General features: G+C 38.7%; 1 protein-coding gene across 1 annotated transcript; it reads left to right on the plus strand.

Moving 5' to 3' along the window:
• Positions 1-1,547: 1,547 nt before the first annotated feature.
• On the plus strand, positions 1,548-24,492 carry SMC3 (structural maintenance of chromosomes 3). The gene is made up of 29 exons (XM_039709006.1): positions 1,548-1,742; positions 5,608-5,683; positions 6,048-6,086; positions 6,911-6,978; positions 7,344-7,415; positions 7,600-7,679; positions 8,235-8,313; positions 9,673-9,790; positions 10,340-10,515; positions 11,130-11,210; positions 11,472-11,636; positions 11,784-11,905; positions 12,220-12,433; positions 14,030-14,133; positions 14,350-14,449; positions 14,903-15,063; positions 16,340-16,481; positions 16,785-16,935; positions 17,912-18,064; positions 18,964-19,115; positions 19,318-19,476; positions 20,170-20,277; positions 20,652-20,760; positions 21,257-21,504; positions 21,626-21,838; positions 22,544-22,735; positions 22,898-23,075; positions 23,605-23,711; positions 24,020-24,492. The coding sequence occupies exons 1-29, from the start codon at positions 1,728-1,730 to the stop codon at positions 24,089-24,091; spliced, it is 3,654 nt and encodes a 1,217-aa protein (XP_039564940.1). The 5' UTR covers positions 1,548-1,727; the 3' UTR covers positions 24,092-24,492.
• Positions 24,493-25,549: the final 1,057 nt, after the last annotated feature.

Below are 25,549 nucleotides of genomic sequence, written 5' to 3' on the forward strand. Positions count from 1 at the left end.
AGGTACAAGATTGTTTCATTGTGTAGTAAGGAAAAGTGGGGAATCTGATTTTCTCAACTCTCTTCTTCCCCCTCCAGGAGTCTCCTTGGATGGGCCAGCCATCTGGGACCCAAACTACTGGCATCTCTAACTCACTTCACCCCAGAAAAAGCAAAGAAGAGTAAATTTAGTACCACAAACTAATCCCAGAAAGATGCTGTGAGATTTATTTGAGGATTTAAAATTCCCTGAAATCATAAGATGAAAGGGATTTTGAAAATGCAAATAGACAAAATATTTTTTCCCTCAGTCACATTGAACTAAGCTATTTAAAAGCCAAATAAGACAGGCAGGAAATTTTCATTTTGAATTTGTTTGTGGAGCAACCATTAAACGCTTTAGTTTTTTAAGCCCTGTATTTTCTGAAGAAACAATGGACCATTTCTTTATAGGTGCTGGTAAAATCTGTTACAATAACCTCTTGAAGGGCTGCTAGTAAAACCATTTAATTACATGGCACTTAAGAATGTCTGAGACTGGTGAGATTTTCCCATTAGAGAAGAGAGGTAATTCATTCATCTATTATTCTAGGAGAGGTAGAAACTAGACCTTTCTGTTTAAATCTAGTTTTTATTAGTGTTAAAAGGCTCAGAGGAGGAATTCTATTGCGTGTCAAGAAGTGCTGGCTAGAGCCGCAGTTTTGAAGGAGCACCTTCAAATCGAAAATTACATTTTCTCTGAGATGTCGCACCCCGACTGCTGTCACAACACCTGAAAGCACCATAAGTGGAAGAGATGAGGTGAAAATTAATGCTTCTCTCCCACCATTTTCCTTTTATTTGTGTGTTTGCCAGCTCCTCCGGGGAGCAGGACAGTGGCTCGGCGAGGTGAAGGGACGGGCACGGACTCCAGCCAAGCTGTTTTCCTGGGAATGTTTCTCACCATTGCTGTGTGCCCAGCTCACCCCGGGCACCTCTTTGGCTTTGCCCAGACTTTTTCCCTGTGGATGCGGAGCTCGGCTCCCAGCCCTACACAGCCAGGAAGAGGTGGCTGAGGGAACGGGTGCCCTGAGGCAAAGGGCGCGTCAGCGTAGCCCTAAGGCTGCTGATGCCTATTCTTTATTATATTTTTTTTTAAAAATCATTTTTAGATCCTCGAACGGAAGATCTAAAAATTATTTAAAATCGGGTCTTCAGACCGAGTGTTTGTTTGACCTCCCGCGCGAGCGGCCCCTCAGGGCGGCCCCCGCAGCGCCCCCTAGAGGCGCGCGCCGCCACCCGCTCCGCTCTCCTCAACTTGCCTTTGGCGCCCAATCCGCCCCTCGACGGGAGAAACCACTTCTCCTAAGTCTCCGGGGGGACCCCGGTGCCCAGGAGGCAGAGTGCCCTGCCTTCCCCGCTTGGCAGCGCCGTCCAAAAGGCCACCGAGGCACTTTAGAAGATCGGATAAAGGAAATTCCCGCTGCTCCAGGTGGTGTCACTTCTTCAGCGGTACATGAGCGCGTTCTCTGCTCGGCAGTTCTCCCTCCAAGTAGTGCTGAATGGTTCGCGCCAGGACGGGACGGGGAGGGTCCGCCGCCATTTTGTTTGCGTGAGGGGTGCGCGGGCCCTGTGCGGGAAGCGGGGGGCGGCTGAGGGGGCGGGAAGCGGCGGCGGAGACCCGCGGTCAAGCCGAGCGCTCGGACCGGAAAAAGACAGCGAGGGCGGGCTGAACGCCAGCCTGGCGGCCCTGCCCCATCCTCGGCAACCATGTACATCAAGCAGGTGAGCCGGCGGGATTCGCGCCGCCCGCAGCGTGCGGTGCGGCCTGTGCCCGGCCTAGGGGGTTGGCCCGGCCGGGGCTGGGGGCTCTGCGCCTTCACATGTGCCCGGCCCGCAGCGGGGGACCTGCGGGCTTGCGGCGGGCTCGGAGGCCTTTACTTCAGTCTTTTCTGTCCCGGGGGGCGGATCGAGGTCCAGGCTGAGGGAGGCGCGCCCGGCCACGGGTCAGGTCCTACCGCCGGCTGGGCTGGCGGCGCTTTCTGTCCTTCTCTGCTCCCCTTTCATTCATTGCAGGTGTGAAGTGGCGCTGGGGCCCCTTTGTACGCCAGCCCCGGTGTCCCGGCCGCGGGAGGCTCGTACCCAAACAAAGGGCTCTGCTCAGCTGTCAGGAGCCTCTTTCAGAAGCTGTTCACATTGTGGGGTCTCTGCCTTGGGGTGCTCAGGCCCCCGGGCATGAACCATTTCACCTGTTATGCTTCACCCTTGCCAAACCATCTGTGGCCGGTGCTCAGTTAAAAAGATCCTGGTATACACCTTTTTCAAACAGTTTTTGAGGTCATCACTATATTACTTCTGCAATTTCCCTGCAGCTGCTTTAACACAGATTTTTATTCCTGCTTTCGTGTTGCTGCATATGTGCGTTCATACAAAGCATACCAGGATTCTCATTTCCTGGTGGACTCAAAATTGACCTGTTTCTCACACCCTGTGGGTGTTTTTCTTGAGAATACTTCATTAGTTTGAAGGTGCGTGTTCTACATAGGTACCAGGTTTTAATCTGCTGTTTGGCTGACTGGGCAGTGTTTCAAATGCCTTTTGATTGTAATTTTGTAAATCACTCTTGATTAATCATCATAGATGGGCACGTTGCTTTAAAGACTTTGTATAAGAGTTTTTGTTCTCCAGATTTGAATTACTCAAAAGCAAGCAGTAATGGAGGTATACAGAGCAAGTCCAAAATAACTCAGAACAGGGGAAGTGTTTCATTTTGAGGAAAACAAAACGAAGGAAATTTGGCTGGCCAGTACCAATAACCAATATTGTTACAGGAGTTATAGAGGAACGTGTAACAATGTGTGGATGTGAGAAAGAAAAGGATGAGAATTAATTTGATTCCATCAGTATCCTCTATTGTTGTTTTCCAGAAGTTGTTCCCAGAGTTTGAACATTAAAAATGTTTAAGTCTTAGTCTGGTTGATACCAGGCAATGAAGAAATCATGAGCTCTCAGAATATGTAGGGTGGATGAAGTGATAAACCATCTAGAGAAATGCTCTGGGGAGAAGATGATGGTGTTCAGTCTGCCTGTATCCCACTCCCGTGGTGCCTGAGTGTGGCTGGTGAAATTTGTGCTTCTGTAGCAATACTCAAGAAATAATAATTGTTTGGATTTATAATTTTGTAGATAATTTTGTAGATAATTTCCGGTTTTTACAAGAATCAAGTAAATTATTATTCCAATTCAGATGTTCTTTATATATTATGTGAAAAAAAGAAAAGTAGTAGAGACCAACTTTTTTGCCCATTTTTAAATTTCTCTCTTCCCCTTGAAATCTCGTGAGTTTGGAAGCAGCACTGTCTCAAAACGTTTGCGTTTTGTAAAACACTTTTTTTGTAAAATAAATTCAATCAAAATGAATGAACACAGTTGCTGTGGCCTAGGGTCAGTGGCAAGACCTGGTTAAGATATTCTGTTCCTGCCATTGAGTTCTGAAATCCTTGATTGCTTCCAGAGCAGTGGATGCAAATACAGTGCAGGTGGTTAAAGAAAATTGTGTCTGGCCTGAGGAGAGGGAGCACAGACACTTGCAGTGCAGAAGAGGTTTATAAACGTTAGGCAGAGTATTGAAGGAAGCTGTGTTGGAACACTCTTCCAAAACAGCTTCTGCTTCAGTCTGATGCTTGATGGTCAAGGATTAGTAATTTGCTGCCCACCTGTATTCTTAGCTTCAGGTTCCAGTAATGAAATAATTCTGCAAAGAAAATTTGACCAGGGTGCTATGGTGCCTAGGAAGAGAAGGGCTCTTGAGTTCTAACTAAAAGCTGGTTAACGCCTTAAAGTTTTATTTAGTTTTGATTTTTATAAATTCCAGTGTTTGATTTGCTATCTGACATGGCATTTTCATTCAGTATTAGTGAGATGGTTTTAATCCATTAGTACAAACAGGTGGGAAGAGGAGTTTTCCACAGCAATACTTGATAGTGGCCTCATGGTGCCTAGGAAGAGAAGGGCACTTGAGTTCTGACTAAAAGATAGGTAATGCCTTAAAGTTGTATTTAATTTTGATTTTTATAAATTCTGATACGGCATTTTCATTCAATATTAGTGAGATGGGTTTAGTCCATTAGTACAAACAGGTGGGAAGAGGAGTTTTCCACAGCAATACTTGATAGTGGCCTGTCACATAATGGAAGAAAGACTGAAGATCAAACTTGACCTGAATAAATATGGGCATTTTCTTCTCCCAGTCTTTTGTCCAGTACTTTTTGTGGACAGGATTTTTTCCCTCACTGTTTAACACTACCAGAATGTGACAGAATATGAATGCAGCTCTGAAGGTAGATGTTTCTTGAGGTGCTGGGGTGTACACTTAATAGAGGCCTTCATGGTATTGAGGAAAGGCTTGCAGCTTGAAAGTTTGCAGTACCACTTCTAGGCTTTTTGCTAAAGTTCTGTATGTGCTTCTTGAATAAAAAGTATTATGCTCATTTTCTGGAATATGGGCTCCTTTAATACTTGAATGTGTGAGAGAAGGAACAACATGTTCAGAGAAATTGAAAATGGTGATGGGGCCATAGACCTTACAAACAAAAAATCTAAGTAATTTCATATCTTAAGCTTCAGCACTAATAATGTTGAGAAGCATCTTGCAAGCTGTTTTTGTGTCTTCTTAAGAAGTAATTTTTAGTGTATTATAGCTGTCCTACTGAAACACTGACACTGTTTTAACTGCATCCTGTTTCTGTTGGGGAAGAGCTGGGCAAAGAACACAGCTATTAAATGGGAGCTGTAGTCCTGTTCCAAGTGTTCTTGCTGAAAGATCTGCAGGTGTCAGACCTTCAGGTGGCTGCTGCCTTTCTGTCACACTGTGCTGTCACTGCTGCTTTGCTGTGGGGAACAGGGTGCTGGATGCTGGAGGTTGGATCAGTTTCGTTGCTATGCAGAGCTGAAGTTTTAGGATATTGTAATTCTGTACCTGGTGTATTGCTAGGCCTGACAAACCTCAAAAATGCTGCTGAAATTAAAGAGTTGAAGTTGATGTTGTGCTTTCAGATGACTTTGCTGCATAGCTCTTGAAGTTATTTGTGTATGAAGTTATATGTGTATTTTTGTGTCTTTAGGCTGTGAATTGGAGCCAAGACAAGCTTGCTTTTATGTGTCCCTTTAGATTGAATAGTAAAATGATACTATTGCATGTGAAATAGGCAGTCTGGTACAGTTTTTGCAGCCTGCAGTGGCACTGCTTGGAGAATTTGCCAATAAAATTCTTATGCTGTAAGTAGATTGCATTATAAAAATTAAAAATAAGTGCTTGTTATACTCAGTTTTCTTTCCTATATATGATCCTTTAGGCAAATACATTTTTTGTCTAGTTTGTTACAAAAAATCCTCTTGGAACTCTTGTGCTTGCTGTGCTTTGGCGTGCACAGGTACCAGCATCTCTTGCTAGGGGAGAAATCTGTCCCTAAACCGATGCTTAGGTGGGGACAAGTTTGATGCAAGTTTCTGATCTTGAGCTGGAAAGTTGAGTGTGTGCAGGAAGAGTAGGCAGATTACAATTGATATAAATATTCTGTCAAACCTTGTAGTAGAAAAAGTGTTCAAGAACAGAGAGAACTTTGTTAAAATAACTCCCTCTTCTCACCAGGTAATCATCCAGGGCTTTCGAAGCTACAGGGACCAAACCATTGTGGACCCATTCAGCTCTAAACACAATGTCATTGGTAAGTTCTGATATTTTTATCACTAGTTAAAACTGCACTTTTATTTCAGATGATATTCATGTTTGTCTTCTTTATAGTTTTTAATGTTCTGGTTACATTTGATGATTATATTCTGTTATATTTGATGATTATACTTCTGTATGTAATATACCACAGGGTGTGTTCCACTTAGAGCAAACAACTGTTAATGTTCAATTTTGGGGAAAGGGCCACTGTCTTGTACTCAAGTGTTTCATCTACCTAGTTAATCTCATTCTGGGTTATATTTGGTTTCTGCTTTTGAATATTTTTGTGTCACATTTAAGATACATTGCACTGTTAACCTATGTCAGCTGTAACTTATACTTTGTGTTCTAATTTTCAGTGGGAAGAAATGGATCTGGAAAAAGCAACTTTTTTTATGGTAAGCATGGATTTCTTGTTAGCCAAGGGATGCTGAAGATACCAGGTTTCTTTGCTTGTTTTTGCTAGAACTTGGTTTAACAAATCATCCTTCTCAATAAGGAGCAGCAGATTGGAAATTATTTGACAGTGATGAAAGGCAGATCTCAAGGCACTTGTTTAATACTTAGTCCAGGTTTTTCCCTAGAATTCAGCTGCTCTTACTAAGGGCCTTCTAAGACTTTCAGCTGGCAAAAGTGTTTACAGGAGGAAACTGATTCTAAAAGTTGCCCTCCATGAAAGGCAACTGTGAAACTGTGATATTTGCTGTTGTTTTAGACATCCTTAGTGGCTAATTTTTACTCCATAGCAGTTTGGCACAGCTTAGACATTCTTTTAATAGAAGGTTATGAGGGGGATTTCAAGAGGTGGGAGCATTAATGGAGGAGCAAAAATGCTAATTAAAGGTGTTAGTAGGCTTTGTGACAGTTGTGTTTATAAATTGTCTAATGGTAAGTATTTTAGCAATATTTTTAGCCTAGCCTATGTGCTGTGTATATGAGAAAGGAAGCTCATGAATCCCTAATTGTTCAGCATTGTTAATGATTATGCAGTGAACCAGTAATGTGGCAACAATGACTTCTTCAGATAAATCCTGCTGTACAGCAGGTTGAGTGATAAAGATCCAGCAGATTAAGGTTTTTAATGAAGAAATATTGTAAGATTTTAGCAACAGCTTGATTGTGTTATACAACAGTAAACCAGTGTGTTTTGAGTTAATGAAACTGTTACATGTCTCCCTGAAGGAAAGAATAAATTTTCTGTTTCTTTACTATTTTATTACAGCAATTCAGTTTGTCCTCAGTGATGAGTTTAGTCATCTTCGCCCAGAGCAGAGACTGGCTTTGTTGCATGTAAGTGAATGTGTAGCAGCAAAACTAAAGAATAAGCTAATGCATTTGAATGGTACAACAAAAATGTTAAATTGCTGGGCTGTGGATGTTTTAAGCCAATTATTTTGAAAGTAATTTTCTTTGTTTCAGTTGGCAAAAGGGAATTTATTACGCAGTAGTACATTATGTTGATAATGCACACCAGTGAATGTGTAGCCAAGAATAATCAGAAATAAAAATGTGTGCTGGATCTTATGTAGATGCCCTTGCATCTCAAGTCCTTGAAAGGAAAGGGGAAGTGGGGTCGTCAGGGAAAAGAGGAGAAGAATGAGTTCAAAATCTTTTCTAAGGTGGCAGCTGTCTAACCAGAACATCTCTTCTCTTAGGAAGGTACAGGTCCTCGTGTTATCTCAGCATTTGTGGAGATTATATTTGACAATTCCGACAACAGGTTACCGGTAAGTTCAGTGAACTGCTTTGGACATGGATTATCATTTCAGACTCAAGTGATCTCAGTCTTATAGAAGCCTTCAGCATGATACCTGCTTTTGAGTCATTGGTAACAAGTGTCATAAACGTTCTGGTGTTAGTTACTGCTGCTTGCAGTAGGTATGTGTATTTACTGGGCTTTGTTTTCTTAAGATTGATAAAGAGGAAGTGTCACTTCGGAGAGTCATTGGAGCCAAGAAGGACCAATATTTCTTAGACAAGAAAATGGTGACGTAGGTACTTCTTTTCCTTATCTGAATGAGAGCAGTAGTATTTCTGTAAAATTCTGTAGGCAAACCCAACACGTGAATCCCTAGCATGAAATAATTTATTTCTGTTGTGTAATACTGAGTGGCTGTAGTTTGATAGCTGGAACATCAGTCCTTGTACAATAGACAGCAGACTTTGAATTTGCAGTTTAATCCATCCATTGATGTGGTGTTTAACTGCTTGCATAGTATTTCTTTCAGGGGTTTTTGAAATAGAAAAGTTACCACACTCTCAGTGGTTTTATATCCTTCCTTGTGACATGTTTGCCTGTATTTCTCTCCTCTGTGCTTCGAGGTGCTTACTTCTTAATCTCTTTCAAATTCTATAGTATTTTCGTTATTTTCCATTTTTATTCTCTCATTTCATTTTAGAATTAGCCATTTTCAAATAAAGAAGATTGTTCAAACAGAGCATGCATTGCACATGGTGATATGTGATGTATAGATATGATACTTTACTGCATTTTTATAGCTCTCACTTCTATGGTAGTTTTTAATGGATTCATAATAACATTTCAGGAAAAACGATGTCATGAATCTTCTTGAAAGTGCTGGATTTTCTCGCAGTAATCCCTACTATATTGTCAAACAAGGAAAGGTAAGATTCTTTTTCATGAAGTAGAAGAATCATTGTCAAGGATATCATGTTTCCTGGATGCCAGACTTAGTTCAGTTAGCTCAGAAGTAAACCAAAACCTAAATCTACCTCAGTTTGAAATAGTTCTTGTATGTCAATGCTTCTTTGGCAGATATTACTGTTTTAGTACTTTATGTTTGTTAAAAAAAAAAATAAATCTGTAAATGTTGATATTTAGCAGAGGGTTTTTTATCATGGTGATCTTTACAATCAGGTTTTTTTCCATATATTTAAATACAAAGCAAACTTGATTCCTGTGAAATAGTTCAGTATAAATGCAAAGATTTCTGGGCCTATAGATGAGGCAGCAAAGTAATGGTAGAGAATTTTAAGAGGTTGAAAATACTGTCAATAGAGAATGAATGGAAAATGCAGAAGTACCAAAAGTGAGCGCACATTAGGAAAAGAGCTCATGGCATGGGCTGTTTTATCTGGTGTTGATGATCCAAGCACCTTTCTAGAGCTTTCAAAGGACACCCACATCTGGAGACAAAGCACAGACTACTTGTAATGGCTCACAGGATGGATCATCAAGGAGACTGGGAGCTGTCACCTCCAAAGGTTACAGGAAGGTGTACTTGGAGAGGAATGCAAGAGGAGAAGACTTGAGGAGTACTTGATGTCAGGAATGCTAATCCGTAGTAGAGTCTGCCAGATGCTTATCAAGATAAATTTTCCTATGCAGCTGGATGTGTGCATTTGAAACAAACAGCTTGATCTGGAAAGTCACTCGTAGTGGGGATTGGTGCACACTTCTTACCAGCCAAAATACACAAACTGGTTTTAATATAAGACAAATTAGAAACAGTTACCTTCTTAGAAAAGCATGCAGCCACTGAAATGCTATTGGAAGGAAGTGGGTTTTATGTTGGGTGTAATTGTATGACAGATTTGATGTCATATTAATGAGTGTTTCATGATGTGAATTATTCTAAGATTTATAACCCCTGCATTTTAGTGTGATTTTATGGAGGCATTTAAACTATTTCATTTAGCACCAGGACTTAAAAGCCCAAGCTTGAGTCTCTCTAAATATAATTTTGAGTGATTTATTATTCTTTCAGTGTACATAGTACTTGTATCCTGAGTTTTAGCAACAAATGGTAGCATTTGAAAGGCAACAAATTTCATTACAAACAGAATACTTGCTGTCCTGAAGTAATTGTCTCAAAAGGAAAGCAGTGTGGTGTATGCTATGTATCTGAATCTTCCTGCCAAAACCTCAGGCAAGCAGGCAGAGCAAGAGTGCAATCTTTGCTCTGTTGTGGTTAGCCATACGTCCAGAGCAGGTTATTGAAATCATAGATCTTGAATTTTCAGATCAACCAGATGGCCACAGCTCCTGACTCTCAAAGACTGAAGTTACTAAGAGAAGTAGCTGGTACCAGAGTGTACGATGAACGTAAAGAGGAGAGTATTTCACTAATGAAAGAAACAGGTAAAAATTTAAGAAATTGCTGCTTTTTGCCACAGTAATTCAATTAACTCTGAAACTTCAGGCTTTTTCAGTAAAGCTAGATAGATGTTATTTGTGGTATGTTAAACAATGCAGAGCTTGTCATATTTCTTTCTTGAATTTCCAATATCTCAAAAGGTTTAATAAGTTACTTTCTGTGTGCTTTTAGTAATAAAACCTTTTAGCTAAGCTAATACAGATAAATTTAGTGTTCAAAACATATGAGTGATGTCAGCTGGCAGTGATCCAGAAATCAGGATACCTACTGCTGTGCAAACACTAAAGTTCATGTTGTACAGTCTGTATTAAGTGTGTGAGCCAAGAGAGTACATGCTTGTGTTGCCTTACGTAACAAGTATCAACAGTTCTGCTGTTGGGATGTTTTTTTGGAGAACTTTTGAACACGGGGTATTCTTACATTTCATGTATGTTGACAAATTGTGAATCACTGGAGTAGATTCAGTGGCTGTAAAGATGGGGGATTATATTACAGTGTTTAACTGAATTTCAATCGTGTCATGTTTTCTAAAGAGGGCAAGCGAGAGAAAATCAACGAGTTGTTGAAATACATTGAAGAGCGACTGCATACTCTAGAAGAGGAGAAAGAGGAGCTGGCACAGTACCAGAAATGGGATAAAATGAGGAGAGCATTAGAATACACCATTTACAATCAGGAACTTAATGAAACTCGAGCTAAGCTTGATGAGGTAAAATATCTTGGCTAGTACAAAATGTAATGAGCTGTTGGTTTGTTTTTGCTACCATCTCCTTGTGATCCTTGGTAGAATCCTGACAGAGTTAAGGAAGCTTTCCTGTCCATCCAGGAGCCACTCTGGCAGTCAGAACTGCACTACCTGAGCTAGGACTGAAACCCCTTCCCAGTGAGGGTGCCTCGCTTGGCGCCCTGCACCACACTCACAGTCAGACCGGGTTTCCCATAGCAGAGTCTCAGATATCTTGATCCTGAAAATAATTTAGTCTTGGTGCAATAACTAAATAACCAAAGGAAGGTGGGACCCAGCAAAGGAAACTGGCTTTTTATCCCAACGGAATAGAAGCCTGGGGCTTCTGCTGTCTCTGAGTGCCACAGGTTCCAGTGCCCTTTGTTATGCAAAGGGACATTGGATTCTCTTGTCTGTGGCTTCCACCACCAAGAACTTAATCTGCAGCAGTCTGCAGCTGCACACTGAACTACCTGCATTGTATGTACTCACTCGCTGTATGTTCTCAGCATCACTGTTCTTCACTAAATTATTTTCTTTCTGGAACCACTACTAAAGGGGATTCTGCTACTTAAGCTATTGGTGATATTTCCATACAGCTTTCTGCTAAACGAGAGACAAGTGGAGAAAAATCAAGGCAGCTGAGAGATGCACAGCAAGATGCTAGAGATAAAATGGAGGTAAAAATACTTTTAAAAGGGCTCTCCAGAGGTGTGTTTTGCTTTTGGTTTTGGGGATTTTTTAGAGGAGGTGAGGAGGGGCAAGTGTGAGGGCTGGTGGTGTCTATATTAAATTCAGCTGCGTGCTTTCATCCTGTTTGGAAACTTGGGGTTTTTCCCACATCTAGTGTATTGTGATCTACAGAATAATGATCTTGTGAGTTTTGATAAATAACGAAATTCATTCAGTGTTTAAGATAGTGCATACTTAAATTTGCACAGGAAATAGAACGGCAAGTTCGAGAACTGAAGACAAAGATTTCTGCAATGAAAGAAGAGAAAGAGCAACTTAGTGCTGAAAGACAGGAGCAGATTAAACAGAGGACTAAATTAGAGCTGAAGGCTAAAGATCTACAGGATGAATTAGCAGGAAACAGTGAGCAAAGGGTAAGTAACACCAGTGAGGTCTTAAAGTGTCATTGGCACAAGGAAGTGTTCATGTACACTGAAGTTTTGGTTTTAGACTGGAGCCTGTCACTGTTTTGTGAAGTTTGTTAAATACTAACTTTAAATACTGCTTTGTTTGACTTTCAGAAAAGACTGCTAAAAGAGAGGCAAAAACTTCTTGAGAAAATCGAGGAGAAGCAGAAAGAATTGGCCGAAACAGAGCCAAAATTTAACAGCGTAAAAGAGAAAGAAGAGCGGGGAATTGCTAGGTCTGTGTCCTTCTATGAAAATGTTATCAGTGCTATCCATCTGCAGTTAACGACTTGGAGATGGTCTCTAAAAAGCCTGCTTTATGTTGGGGTGTGAACGGTATTCCGCAAAATGATTTTCTAAGCTTAACCACTTCTTGTGGATGTTTTTATTATTTATACATGATTCTTTTCTTTTTGTTACTGATTTGGTGCTCGAATTTTAGGGCCTGGTATGACGCTTTTTGAAAATTCCAATAGTAATTCTTAATGCCTGCTCTTAATAAATTCAAGATTTCTTTATAATTCAGCATGTCTTTCCCTTCTCAAAACAGACTCGCACAGGCTACACAAGAAAGAACAGATCTTTATGCAAAGCAAGGTCGAGGGAGCCAGTTTACTTCCAAAGAGGAAAGGGATAAGTGGATAAAGAAAGAACTGAAGTCTTTAGATCAAGCCATCAATGACAAGAAGCGGCAGATTGCAGCTATACACAAGGACTTGGAGGATACAGAGGCAAACAAGGAGAAGAACTTGGAGCAGTACAGTGTAAGTTTGCAGCTTAGTCGTGTTGAGAGAAGAGTTAAATACTCGCTCTTGGACAGTCAGACTTCAATGCCTGTTTATAAGGAAGATGTGACTTTCTAGGTGGATGTGGTCTTTGAAAAATACTTACTGGAAACATCTACAGATAATGCAATGCTAAAGGGTTTTAAAGTTTATCTTCACTCTGTATGTTGGCTTTGACTTCTGATACTTTCCCCAATGTGTTTGGCCTGAGTTATCAGGAATAGGTTTCTATCTGCCTTGCTCTTGTCTACGTTGAACATAGCCATGTCATAGAAAACAATTTGTTACATTCTTATAGAAGTCTGTATTGGTTGTTTTCACTTTTCTCATTTTCCCCAAGCAACAGGGTCTTTTTGACAATGAAGCAGGCACTGCACCCTTGTACCATGGTTGCAGCTAGTTGGAAGATACATTCCTAGGCATATTAGAAGATTAATCTGTTTAATTTAATTTACCTGCATAACTTGGATTTTAATTTCCATTCAGAAACCGCTCTTAAAGCAAAATAATCCAGAGATAGCATTCCTGCTAGGAGCTCCAGCTGTGAAAACCCTGCTTTTATATTGAGAGAACATACAGTGCCAGTGCTGATGGTCTTCTTGGTCTTTGTGTAATATACCTGCTGAAATTGAGGGTCAGGAGTGTAGTTGTACAAAGATGATGGTGTTCTGCTAAAATACTGCTTGCATTGGGACGCACATTAGCAAAGTTGTGATTTTCTGAGTTGGTGAACGAAGAAAATAGCATTTACCACTGGCTGACTGCAATTGTACTGTACTGCTCAATGGTAATTCTGTAGAATTGAAGGGGTTAAATTTGTTGTGGATTTTGATTCCTTTCTATAAACATGTCTTGGTTTCTTTTTGCTCCTCAAGGAAGGTTGATTTATGCTTAGGTGAAAAGTTGTACAGCTTTTTGTTATTCAAAGAGGAGGCGTCTTGGGTGAATGTGATTGAGAGCTTGCAAGGTTAGTTTGGAACGAGCTGGCTGTGTTTTTAGAACATAGTTAGTGCTCCTTGTACACACATAAATACATAAACACCATCGAGTGCTAGCCCTGAACTGCTTTGAAAATGGCAGGTGTTAAGTGAGCAAAGGGGGGATGTCTGTGCATTGGCTTAAACAGCACACTGTTGACAGCAGCTGTCTTGAAAGTCTAGTACTGCTGGAGAGCAGGCTAAGGCTTTTGACTAATAGCAGGTTGACATGGTACACAAGATTAGTTGTACTTATCACAAATGTCATTTCAGAGCATGATTACACAGAAGTTATATGTATGTTAGTTACTGTTTAGATTCCTGTTCTTGCTGTGACTTAGAGGGATCCATTTCACTTTATTGCCCAGAGGCACAGTTGAACTCAGTGCCTGCCTAGCCATCTGTGTGGCACCTACACATTGTTACTGCTTCTTTACAAAGCTGTCAAGAATTTATTCTTAGTGCTTTTGCAGTTTGTTGTAAGGTGGTTAAAATGTTTGTAGGAATTTTCTGAATTTTTAGTTCAGTATTGAATAAAATATTTTTTTAAAAAAATACAGAGAGCTGTAGTTTCATACTGTTCTTTTCTTTGTGTTAGAAACTGGACCAGGATCTTAATGAAGTGAAGGCTCGTGTTGAAGAATTGGACAGAAAATACTATGAAGTGAAAAATAAAAAGGATGAACTACAGAGTGAAAGAAAGTTAGTAATTAATTGAAATATGTCTCAATCTCACTTAATATGAAGGACCCCAACTGTGTAGTTGTTAACATGGCATGTAGGTATGTTTTTTAAATATGGCCATGTATGAACTGCTGCACTTTGCCTTCCCATTAGATTAGCAGTCTTTAAGAAAATAGTAATAAAGCATTCAGTTTGCATTCACACTTAAAAAATGTTATTGGTTTTGGTCTGTAGTTACCTATGGAGAGAAGAGAATGCAGAACAACAAGCTCTTGCTGCAAAGAGGGAGGATCTAGAAAAGAAACAGCAGCTTCTCAGAGCAGCAACAGGAAAGGTAAGATAACCTCAGTCTTGGTAATTCCTGTGGAATCTCATTCTTAAAGGACAAGTCAGTTTCATCTGAAAGATATGGTAGTTATTTTTAAAATTATGGTCTTTCTGTCATAATTAAGAGAACAAATTATATTCTGGGCTGAAATTTTTCAAACATTTAAAGCTCTAGCACTATTTGAAAATTAGTTTTGTGAGCTCAAAAAAGTTGATATGAGGAGACTAGGCAGAAATGGAATATTTTTTAAACTTCCTCTGATATCTGTTTGATTAAAAAAACCCCAAACAAAACTGAAAAGTGATGGTCTCTTATTTAGGTATCTTCTGTTAGAGCTGTAGGTTCGTTAACAGGAATTTGGCAAAAAAGGAGGTTGCACCTGTCACAAAGTTAAAGCTAGAATGAATATTATGCCCACTCATTTGAACTGCTATACAGTGATTAGCTGTATTTTACCAGGCCATTTTGAATGGTATAGACAGCATAAACAAAGTTTTGGAGCACTTCCGTCGAAAAGGCATAAACCAGCACGTTTTGAACGGCTACCATGGGATTGTCATGAACAACTTCGAATGTGAGCCAGCATTCTACACCTGCGTTGAAGTCACTGCAGGGAACAGGTAATTAATTATGTGTTGTTTACTGCAGTGTCACAATTTAGTTGTTGCAAGATTCTACTGAAATTTTATTCTTTTGAACTTTATGTCTTGCCTTTTTTTTGTCAAAGTGCCTTCTATAGAGCATGATCAAACTGCTGTTTAATTGTGAAGGATCTAAGAAGAATTCTGACTATTTAAATGATAATCCTAGCTCCTCCTGACTTTATCTAAAAAAACCTTAAAACCAGAGAGAAAAAAAACCCAAAAAGGTTGCAGACCCACACTCCTGATACTTGCCAGGGGGATTGGTGGTGAGACTGAATTATATTGAATAAAATGGACAACATCTTCCAGTGTGGAGAATTCTGCAGTAAACAAGGCTGATATTTCAGTAATAGTAAGAATTATTTCACTTGTACTAGAAAATCTCATGGTTGAGAATAGTCTCTAAACTGTCAAAAACTGCTGTCTAAAAGTTATCTGAAAAGATGTTGAGTGTTAGTGAGTCTGTGTAAAATGTTTTCTAGAAGAAGCAAATGTCTGTTGGGTGATCCACCACTTGCTGCACCATCTAGCTCTTCAGATTAATTAAGGATCATCTTTTTGTGTGATCAGTCCCGGTTCCAACTCATGAGTAGTCATAAAAGTTCTTGTTCTAATGAAGTGTAGATAATGGCATAAGAGCAGGAAAGAAGACAGAGGTGACATGATCTTGCAAAGTGTCACATATAAACGTTGATGCTACTGTGATTGGAAATGCAGTCTCTCCTGAGCTTGTGTCAGTGTGAGCAAGGGTGTCTCTTCCAAGCATTTTACAGTTCTCCCTTAATCTTGTTGTGCCCCATAGTTTGGAAAATGCTGTAACAAGCAAGCCGTAGTTCAACTTACAAAGGAAAAATCCCTTATTTCAGTCCCCCACAGTGCACAGGGAGATGGGGTCTCTGTCTCTGTGTGTGCTATATAGAGGCAGCAGAGGCAAACTTTGGAGATCCGTGCAGAGAGGTGGTGCTGTGTGTTGTGTGATGGAACTGCAGGACGGGTGTGGACACAGTGGTACTGTACACATCCTGAGCTGCTCCTGGCTGGACAGTGGAATGTAAAATTGTTGGCTAATCATATTTTAACCAAAGTGAAAAGAGCATCCACTTGCTTTTTCTAAGGCATGGAATTGGAAATGCAATGCAGCTTTATAATGATGTGTTATGTAATGGTATCTGCATGAATGCTGTCTATATACAAATATGTTTGTCCTTTTAGCATAGGAAAGTTTTGCCTACTTGTTTTACTTGTTAAACAGGTTGTTTTATCACATTGTGGATTCTGATGAGGTCAGTACAAAGATCCTAATGGAATTTAACAAAATGAACCTTCCTGGAGAAGTTACTTTCCTCCCTTTGAACAAGCTGGATGTTAGAGATACTGCTTATCCTGAGACTAATGTGAGTTAGAATTACTTTTGAACCTACCTTTGCTTCATAACTACAAAACCTCATGTTTTGAACTGTGTACATTGCTTATTGCCCACCACTTGCTTTTCTCTTTGTCTGCAGTTAAATACTACTTCTAATGTATACTTTTGAACATAAAAAAACTATGTTATAGAAAAACATTTTTCTGCAAGATGTCTGCTGTTTATTAACTGCACATTAGATGTGAAAAGGCAATGCTAATGAGTAGCATTTTATTGTAACCTGATACTTAAGAATTACTTTAATTGCTGAATTGTGATTCTCTCACTTCAGGATGCTATTCCTATGATCAGTAAACTGAGATACAATCCAAGATTTGATAAAGCTTTCAAACATGTTTTTGGGAAGACTTTAATTTGTCGTAGCATGGAAGTGTCTACCCAGCTGGCCAGAGCTTTCACAATGGATTGTATCACTCTGGAAGGTAAATACTGCAATTTCTTTATAAGTTATTTATTGCAAAAATAGGATTCCTGGGAAAATGGGGCTCATTAAACATGATCTGTTTAGTGTTGTTGAAATAAGATGATTAAAAATAATGGTATACATGACTGAGATGTTTACAAAAGGTTGCACTTGGTTAAGTACAGTGTTTAAAAATACAGGATTTCATAACGAGGTATGAAATTTTCTTATGCTCTGAATTTTAGTAGCAATGTATGTTTTTCCTGAGAATTACGAAGCAAATTAGGTTTGTATTCATCCGTTTTTTTATCCAATTTAACAGGTGTTTGTTTTCCTGGAGTGTTTATGGTGTTTTCTTCAAGCTCAAACCAGTGTTTAGGGTGTGAATATAAAGGCAGTGTGAATTCTTCTGTGCAACAGATGTATTTACATCTTATGTTCTCTGAAGTAATCTATATCTTTTGTTAATTGCATGTATTAAAAAGGATAGATTCCCTGCAGGCTACTGGTTGTCTCTGTGTCTTAAAGTCAATCTGAAAAAATTCCTAAGGGTGTCTGAGGTAGAAATTACTAATTTTTCAGTATCAGGATACTCTATAAGCCACAGATACTGCTAATTACTTCCTTTATTTCCTCATAGAAGACTTGAGATTTTTTTTAACTGGTAGTGCTAGGCATTTGCATTTTTCCATTAATATAAGTATTTTTTTTTCCTTCAAGCTACATGGTTTCAGAAGCTAATTAAAAACAAGCAAAAATGAGCTAATGCTTGAAGGAAATCCTCGCAGTCTGTGATGATCTTGAGAAAGGAAATAGCATTTAAATTGAATAGAGAAATAAACATTTCCCTAATTACTGTAAACATATGTGATTGCTGAGACATTCAGTGCTTTTGTAGCTTAGTTGAATTGTTCTGGTTGCACTGTGGAAACTGTGCTGGACTTTATGGCAAGCATGTAGTGTGCATTTTACATCTCATTCTGTTCTGCTCTTAGGTGATCAAGTCAGCCATCGAGGTGCTTTGACTGGAGGTTATTATGACACCAGGAAGTCTCGGCTTGAATTGCAAAAAGATGTTAGAAAAGCAGAAGAGGAACTTGGTGAACTCGAAGCAAAGCTCAATGAGAACTTACGTAGAAACATTGAGAATATCCTTTTGTTGTTAATGGGGAAGGTTGTGTGATGACAAAGCTTTTCTTTTGTGGTTACAGTAATAGGTGGAAAACAGGAGACTGACTTGTTACATATTATCTGTGGCATTCATTTGGACTGTTTTGTGTGCAGCCTGGTTTTCTGTGTTACTGTATTTGATATTTAAAGCTTAGAGGTGAGGTTAAACCCTAGATTATGAGGCTTTCTATTCCTTTTAGAGTCTGTTGTAGTAACTGCCATAACCAGATATTCTTGTTATCTGTATTAATCTTCACTGCTTCTTCTGTCTCAGGCTGTATTTTTAGTACTTGTGTCCTGAATTGATGTGTTACATACACTTATGCTGTGGAGGGGAGGTGGGAGAGCACTGTGTTGTAACGAGCTCTGAGTTGCTTGACAGTTTGGTTTTTCTCTTTGCACTGTGTCCTTTTGAGACCCAATATCTACAATTCAGGGGTAAGGGAGGTTTATACACTTTTCTTATATGTCACCCAGGTCATTCTGTCCTTCAAACTGAACTCCTTTGCTTCTGACTTGCATCAGTGCATTAGAGACATCTGTTCTGTATTTTGTAAGATCTGAGCTTTCCTTGCATGTTCAAATGTATCCTTGTATTCTTCCAAATATCATACAGTAAAATAAGCAAGGAAAATCTTCATTTAGCTTAGTTTCTGGTATTGATAAGTTACTTGATTAGTTGATAAGCTGCTCAGGGTATTTTTGTTGATGATTCTTGATTTTTCCTCTACAAGTGATCATTATGGCTTGGTGGAGTTTTGATTTGTTTCCTATTTTGGTGAAAGATTAATATGTCAAATAGAAAAAAATTTGAAGGTACTAGTAGGAATAAAATTATTTTTAAAACAAGGACAGAATTTTCCTTAGCCCACAGTATGGATTAATAATGAGATTGACCAGCTAATGAACCAAATGCAGCAAATTGAAACACAGCAGAGAAAATTCAAAGCCTCTCGAGACAGTATTTTGTCAGAGATGAAAATGCTGAAGGAGAAGAGGCAGCAGTCTGAAAAGACATTTATGCCTAAGGTTGGTATGGGGATATTGAGAACTGTTGCTTGGTTTATTTTAATTGTTTCATTAATGTTACTGATAAAATTGAATTTTCTTCTGTTTAACATCATAATATGAAATATGAAGAGATAACTAGAGATATGTTGATATGAACAGGTATAATTAATGTAAATCTAGAGATTGCTTTGAGGAGTGATTCTGTCTATCTGTCCCACAGCAACGTAGCCTGCAGAGCCTGGAGGCAAGTTTACATGCCATGGAGTCAACTAGAGAATCGTTAAAAGCAGAACTGGGGACAGATTTGTTGTCTCAGCTCAGTCTTGAAGATCAGAAACGTGTGGATGCTCTTAATGATGAAATCCGACAACTACAGCAAGTAGGGAAATGAAAATATCTTGCCATTAAATGTGGTACTTTTCTTAGCAATAAACTTTTATCCTTTTGTATGAAAAGTCACTTATGAATACAGTGTCAGCAAATTAGTGCTTCATCAGTAGTAGGTAGGTGTGTTTAAAGTTCTCTCATTTCCAAAGGGTATTTGCAAGTTTTTCTCAAACACTAAGTGAATTTTGCCAGTTGATTGTGTGAGAATTAAGGCTGGTAAGGCTATTTGTGTTGGAATCATCACAATTTTCTTGCTATTGACTTCACAACAGTAAATACAAATAGATATAATCTGAAGGGAGGATGCACAGTATAAGAGAGGAAAATTTCAATAAGTGTGTGGTAGGTGAGACAAAACTAAACTTTTGATTGACACAAATGTTGTTGGAAAAATACTGCTTCTTTAGTTTCTAAAGCATTTCTGGGTTTAAGAATTGGCTTCAGATACAAATAAAGATTAATAAACTCACTCACCTGTACTAGACACTTTTTCATTTGTTTTTGTTTTTTTTTTTTTTTTACTGTCAGTTCAAATTAGAGAAATAGTCCAGAGAATTGTGAGATTTTAATACACAGAATTGTGTGAGGAGGGTTTTGTTGTTGTTATAATAAATTTTTTTCTGTAACAAGGTAAAAATAGTCCTAGTCAGGTAAGGCAACTAATACCCTTCTCTACTTTCTTCAGGAAAACAGACAGCTTTTGAATGAGAGGATTAAATTAGAAGGCATTATCACAAGAGTTGAAACATACCTCAATGAGAATCTGAGAAAACGCTTGGACCAAGTAGAACAAGTAAGGGTTTTCTTTCAGATGTACTTTTGCAGTCTGGGTTTGGTTTATTTCTAGGGCTAACACATATAAATCATAAATACTTATTTGTTAAACTGCATTATCTGTGGTGGGATTTGCTCCTCTAAGTAGAAACCAAGTATTCCTTTGAATTTCAGCGAATTTTTGATAAAAACTACTGTGAATACACAGCCTGTGTACCAGCAGGACTATCATAATGAGAGATTTGTTTGAAAATCTAACTATTCTCTTAGAACATCATGAAAATATTGAATAGTATAAGTATGTAATAGTTATATGTAGAGTAGCAGAAGATTGTTTGTCTGGCTTATGTTCCCATTCATGCTGAAGCCTGGTGGCATTTATTTATCCCATAGGAACTGAATGAGCTTCGAGAAACAGAAGGTGGCACAGTTCTTACTGCCACAACATCAGAACTTGAGGCTATCAACAAACGAGTGAAGGATACACTGGCACGGTCAGATGGTTGGTAACATCATGTTTTGGAAAGAAAACTCTCCAGGGTTCTGAAAGTTCACGCATACCATGTTTGATTTAGAAATAGACCATAATGTAATTGACTTGTGTTGGTGGTAATGGGCTTCTGGCTTGAGGGTGTGCTACTTGTAAGGCAACTGTCCTACAAGCAAGATCTTGTATAATTGCTCCTGAATTTTGCCTAACCCATTTAAAACTCAGCTGCTGTTAAACAGGCTATCAAATCTGGTTTGAAACTTCTTTTGCTTCTCTTTCTACACTTAACAATATGAGTACATTTGTTTGGGGTTTTTTTAAGCCGTATACTCATGGGGAAGAAAAGAGGGATTTTCAGCCTTTTGCCTGAACTTTAACCTTCTGTTCCTTAATAGATCTTCTTTACTCGATCTTTTTTTTCATAAATACTTTATTGGATAATTGCTGATCTTATAGAGGCGTATAAAACATACAGCTTTGGGTTTTGTACTCTTGCTCCACATTGCAGATCTGGATAACTCTATTGACAAAACAGAAGCAGGAATTAAAGAACTTCAGAAGAGCATGGAACGTTGGAAGAACATGGAAAAGGAGCATATGGATGCTATTAACCATGATACAAAAGAACTTGAAAAAATGACAAACAGGCAAGGCATGCTCCTCAAGAAGAAAGAGGAATGCATGAAGAAAATACGAGAGTTGGGTTCACTTCCACAGGAGGCTTTTGAAAAGTATCAGACTTTAAGTTTAAAGCAGGTAATTAGTGTGCTTGGTTTCATGTTTTATGACCTGAAACATTAGTGCCACCTGCATCTTTAGTGCCAAGTGTGGCTAGAATTGCAAGTCACTTTGATGTGTTAATGTTTTCCGTTTACAGTTATTCCGCAAGCTGGAGCAGTGCAATACTGAACTGAAGAAATACAGTCACGTTAATAAAAAAGCTTTAGATCAGTTTGTGAATTTCTCAGAGCAAAAGGAAAAATTGATAAAAAGACAAGAGGAACTGGACAGGGGCTACAAATCCATCATGGAGCTGATGAATGTCCTTGAGCTCAGGAAATATGAGGCTATTCAGCTGACTTTCAAGCAGGTAACAAAATGGGAACAATTGTAAAGACACTGGTGCTGAAATCAATCAAGTTGTCCCATGGTGTAGCAGCAATATGAGAAGAAGAGGATACTAAATAAATCTGTACAAAGAGAAGGCAGTGTCATGTAACTTGAGGCTTGTGGGTTTTTTAAATACTGAAAAATAAAAAAGGCTACAATTTTCAATATGTGCCCATCTCCAATTCAACTCTAGCTTTGCTTTAAATTTCTTCAGTACTTCCTCTCAAGTGAGTTGCTGTATACTTATGTACAGCCCTTTCTGGGAACTGTGACGAAAAACTGCAGCGAATCCCTTCTCCAGATTTAGTGAAAGTAATATAATGCTAACAAAGAATCTTAACTACAAAATGTGTGAAGTGTTCTCTTTAAAGGTTTTTTGCTTAACTGAAGGTTACTAAATAAATCTTGTTTTTGCTACAGGTCTGTGTTTTAATTGTACCATTTTCTTGGAAAAAATTTTGAAAATTCTCCTACTACAAAAACAGTTGTTTTAAGCCAAGCTTTGTACAGCATACATTTCTTAATCCTGCTTAAAAACATGATCTCTTCTTAGAAGCAGATACTTTTTGTGTTCATGCTACAGCACTTGTCTGCATTTGATTTCACTCTGTAAAAAATGAGTAGGTTTTGATGAGTAGGTTTCACTTTGTAAAAATGAGTAGGTAAAAATTACTTTCTTTTTCAGGTGTCAAAAAATTTCAGTGAAGTATTCCAAAAGTTAGTACCTGGTGGCAAGGCCACATTGGTGATGAAGAAAGGAGATGTGGAGGGCAGCCAGTCCCAGGATGAAGGTGAAGGCAGTACTGAGAGCGAAAGGGGATCTGGATCTCAGAGCAGTGTTCCATCTGTAGATCAGTTCACTGGAGTTGGCATAAGGGTAAAGAAAAACATTTGTTTTTTAGTCCCTTGAATGTTTGTTTGGGTTGTCTTTTAACTATATTTTTAAAGGGCAGCATTTCGTTGATCCTGTTTGTTTAATAGCAAGTGATGCTGTGTTTTAGTGTTTTGAAATTATCTTGCTGTTGCATTGTTTTCTTAGGTATCATTCACAGGAAAGCAGGGTGAAATGAGAGAAATGCAGCAACTTTCAGGTGGACAGAAATCTTTAGTGGCCCTGGCCCTAATATTTGCCATCCAGAAATGTGATCCAGCTCCGTTTTACTTGTTTGATGAAATCGACCAAGCCTTGGATGCCCAGCATAGAAAAGCTGTGTCAGGTACTTGTCTACCTTTAACAGTCATTGTTATGGTTGAAGATAATAGTTTGTCTTCTTGTCCCTGATGTTTAAGAATAAAGCTTTTGATCATAACCACATTTTTGAGAAGCCCAGTGTGTTTGGGGAAGTTTTCATGAACTTGGTTTTATGTAGAAGCTCTGTTCTCTTACTACATCTCAAGGGTTTCCTTATTGCAATTCGCTGTGTTTGAAAATCAGTCGTGTTTTGAAGTATATTTTGTTTTTAAAAGTTAATAGAAAAGCGCTTACTCTGTTTTTCATCATAGAAGTTCAATATCTTACTAGGTTTGCTGAGTGGTTGGACTTGTCAGAGTTCATACTGGAATTAATGAGAATACTTGTATGTATTATCTGGGAAATAAAACTGGTATAGATACTTCCTTGATTTATGGGGTTTTTGCTTCATTAACAAAAAGCTTATTTTGATTAAGACAAAGAGTTTGCTATTTTTGTCTGTCTCACTTTGTTGAAAATACTACTTTAATAAGGAATTTTGTGTTCTTTTTTAGATATGATTATGGAACTAGCTGAACATGCTCAGTTTATTACAACAACTTTTAGGCCAGAACTGCTTGAGTCGGCTGACAAGTTCTATGGTGTAAAATTCAGAAACAAGGTAAGTAGTATGATAGGCTTCTCAGTAAACACTATAATTAAGACAAGTTGTGCATTTGAGACTTAGCAAGAGTTCAGAGTGAATGAGACTCACTTCAGCTGATAAATTTCTATTTGTGACACAGTCTTCTATAAAAATTCTCTCGTTCTTGAAAGAGAATTTAAATACTTGCAGATGTCCCGTGTCACATTCTTTAAAGCGATTATAAATTGATAATAGACCTGTTGCTGAGTCCTGGAGCCTTCAGAAATGTCTGTCTTATTCTGCAGGAGGTACTGTAATAACTGAATGATTCTTTGTTCCACCAGGTCAGTCATATTGATGTGATCACAGCAGAAATGGCCAAAGACTTTGTAGAAGATGACACCACGCATGGTTAAAGAAACTTGTAATTACTGCTTATTTGGAAGATGTGTATAGTGCTATGTTTATGCCAGGGACCTGTACATTTAAAAGAGGAAGTATTTAGTCCTTGTTTAAAATAGTTTTTGAACACACATTTTAACCAAGACCCCAGAAGGCTTAGTTTCAAATGAGCTTGAGTATCCATTTTGTCTCTGTTGCTGTATTTTATAAGATAATTGTTAATGTTACCTTTATACAATACTTGTAGTTTGGAAATTTTATTCTCTTCCTTCAAATCTTTTGTAAAGTGTTTGTTGCTGTTTTAAAGCTTTTCAAAAAGTGCTAGCTATTACTTCTTAAGTATAGTTTTATCATTTATATTGCCTCACTTTTTTTTTAATGGCTTCAATTAAAATGGTTGGTTTTATGGCTGTAAGTTGTATATATTAAATTTTTGGGTTATATTGTCTTTCTGAAGAGGAGTCCATTGAGATGGAGTAAACACTTCAGTCATATTGAAGTGGCATATTTCAGAATATGAGACAAAGCAATTCTCCCAAGCCACTCTTCTTTTTTCCCCTCTTCTGCACATTGCCAGTGCCAGAAAAAAACTACCCCAAATCTCTGCTTGTCCAAATCCATAGTGTTCTGGTTATTGAACTGAAAAAAGGTAAGTATCAGAGAATCCTGAAAAGTCTGAAAAGACCCTAGAACTGTGTCAAAACAAATCACAGCCCCTTCTTTTCCTGCACATTGTCCCGTGTAACAGCCCTTCCATTACATCCCGTTACAAGACCAGTGTTACTTGAGCCAAGTAACAGTCCCCAGTCAAAGTGAAATCTTTTCCTGCTGTCCACAGTTTTGGCCAAGGTATATTGAATAGTTTGATGTGTTCTCCTGGAACACTTAAGGATTTACCACAAACCATGAATTTCCTAGGTAGCAAAGCAGTTGTAAAAAGAGAATCTCTTGATGTTAAAATAGTACACTTACAAAAACATAGTAACCTTAAAGAATAGCTTAGGTGCTTTCAGTAGTAAAGTGAGAAACAGTGACTTTGTATGTTGCATTTATTCTGTGTAGGGCATGTTCAACAAAGCAGAAGAATAAAGCTCTCTGATAGGTTTTGATCTGTACACACTTTTGCTCCCCACTGAGAACTTCAGGAAGTGCAGGACAGGAGAGCATGAACTGATGGCTGTGCTCAGGAATGCTTATCCTTGCATCACAAGGTAGGGTGAGAGAAGAGTGCTGAAGCTGATATGGAGCAGCTTCCCCAGGTAGTGATAGACACGTGGGAAATTACTATCTGCAGTAAGTCTTAAGCCAGGAGGAGGAGGATGTTGAGACATAAAGCTTTCTATAGTTCCAGGGACTCAGTAGGTGCAGAGAAGACTCCTCTCAGTGAAGAGAGAAGTACAAAATGTGAAACAAAGTATCCCAAATGCCCCCAAAATTTCTAGCATGGAAAGAGACTATATTTGAGAACCCTG

Source organism: Passer montanus, unplaced genomic scaffold, assembly GCF_014805655.1.
Source record: "Passer montanus isolate IOZ18808 unplaced genomic scaffold, ASM1480565v1 scaffold21, whole genome shotgun sequence".
Taxonomy (NCBI): Eukaryota; Metazoa; Chordata; class Aves; order Passeriformes; family Passeridae; genus Passer; species Passer montanus.

Coding starts and splice junctions, on each gene's coding strand:
- SMC3 (XM_039709006.1), top strand. Junction 16,482..16,784: donor CTGCTTATCCTGAGACTAAT/GTGAGTTAGAAT, acceptor CTCTCACTTCAG/GATGCTATTCCTATGATCAG. Junction 18,065..18,963: donor CTTACGTAGAAACATTGAGA/ATATCCTTTTGT, acceptor AGCCCACAGTAT/GGATTAATAATGAGATTGAC.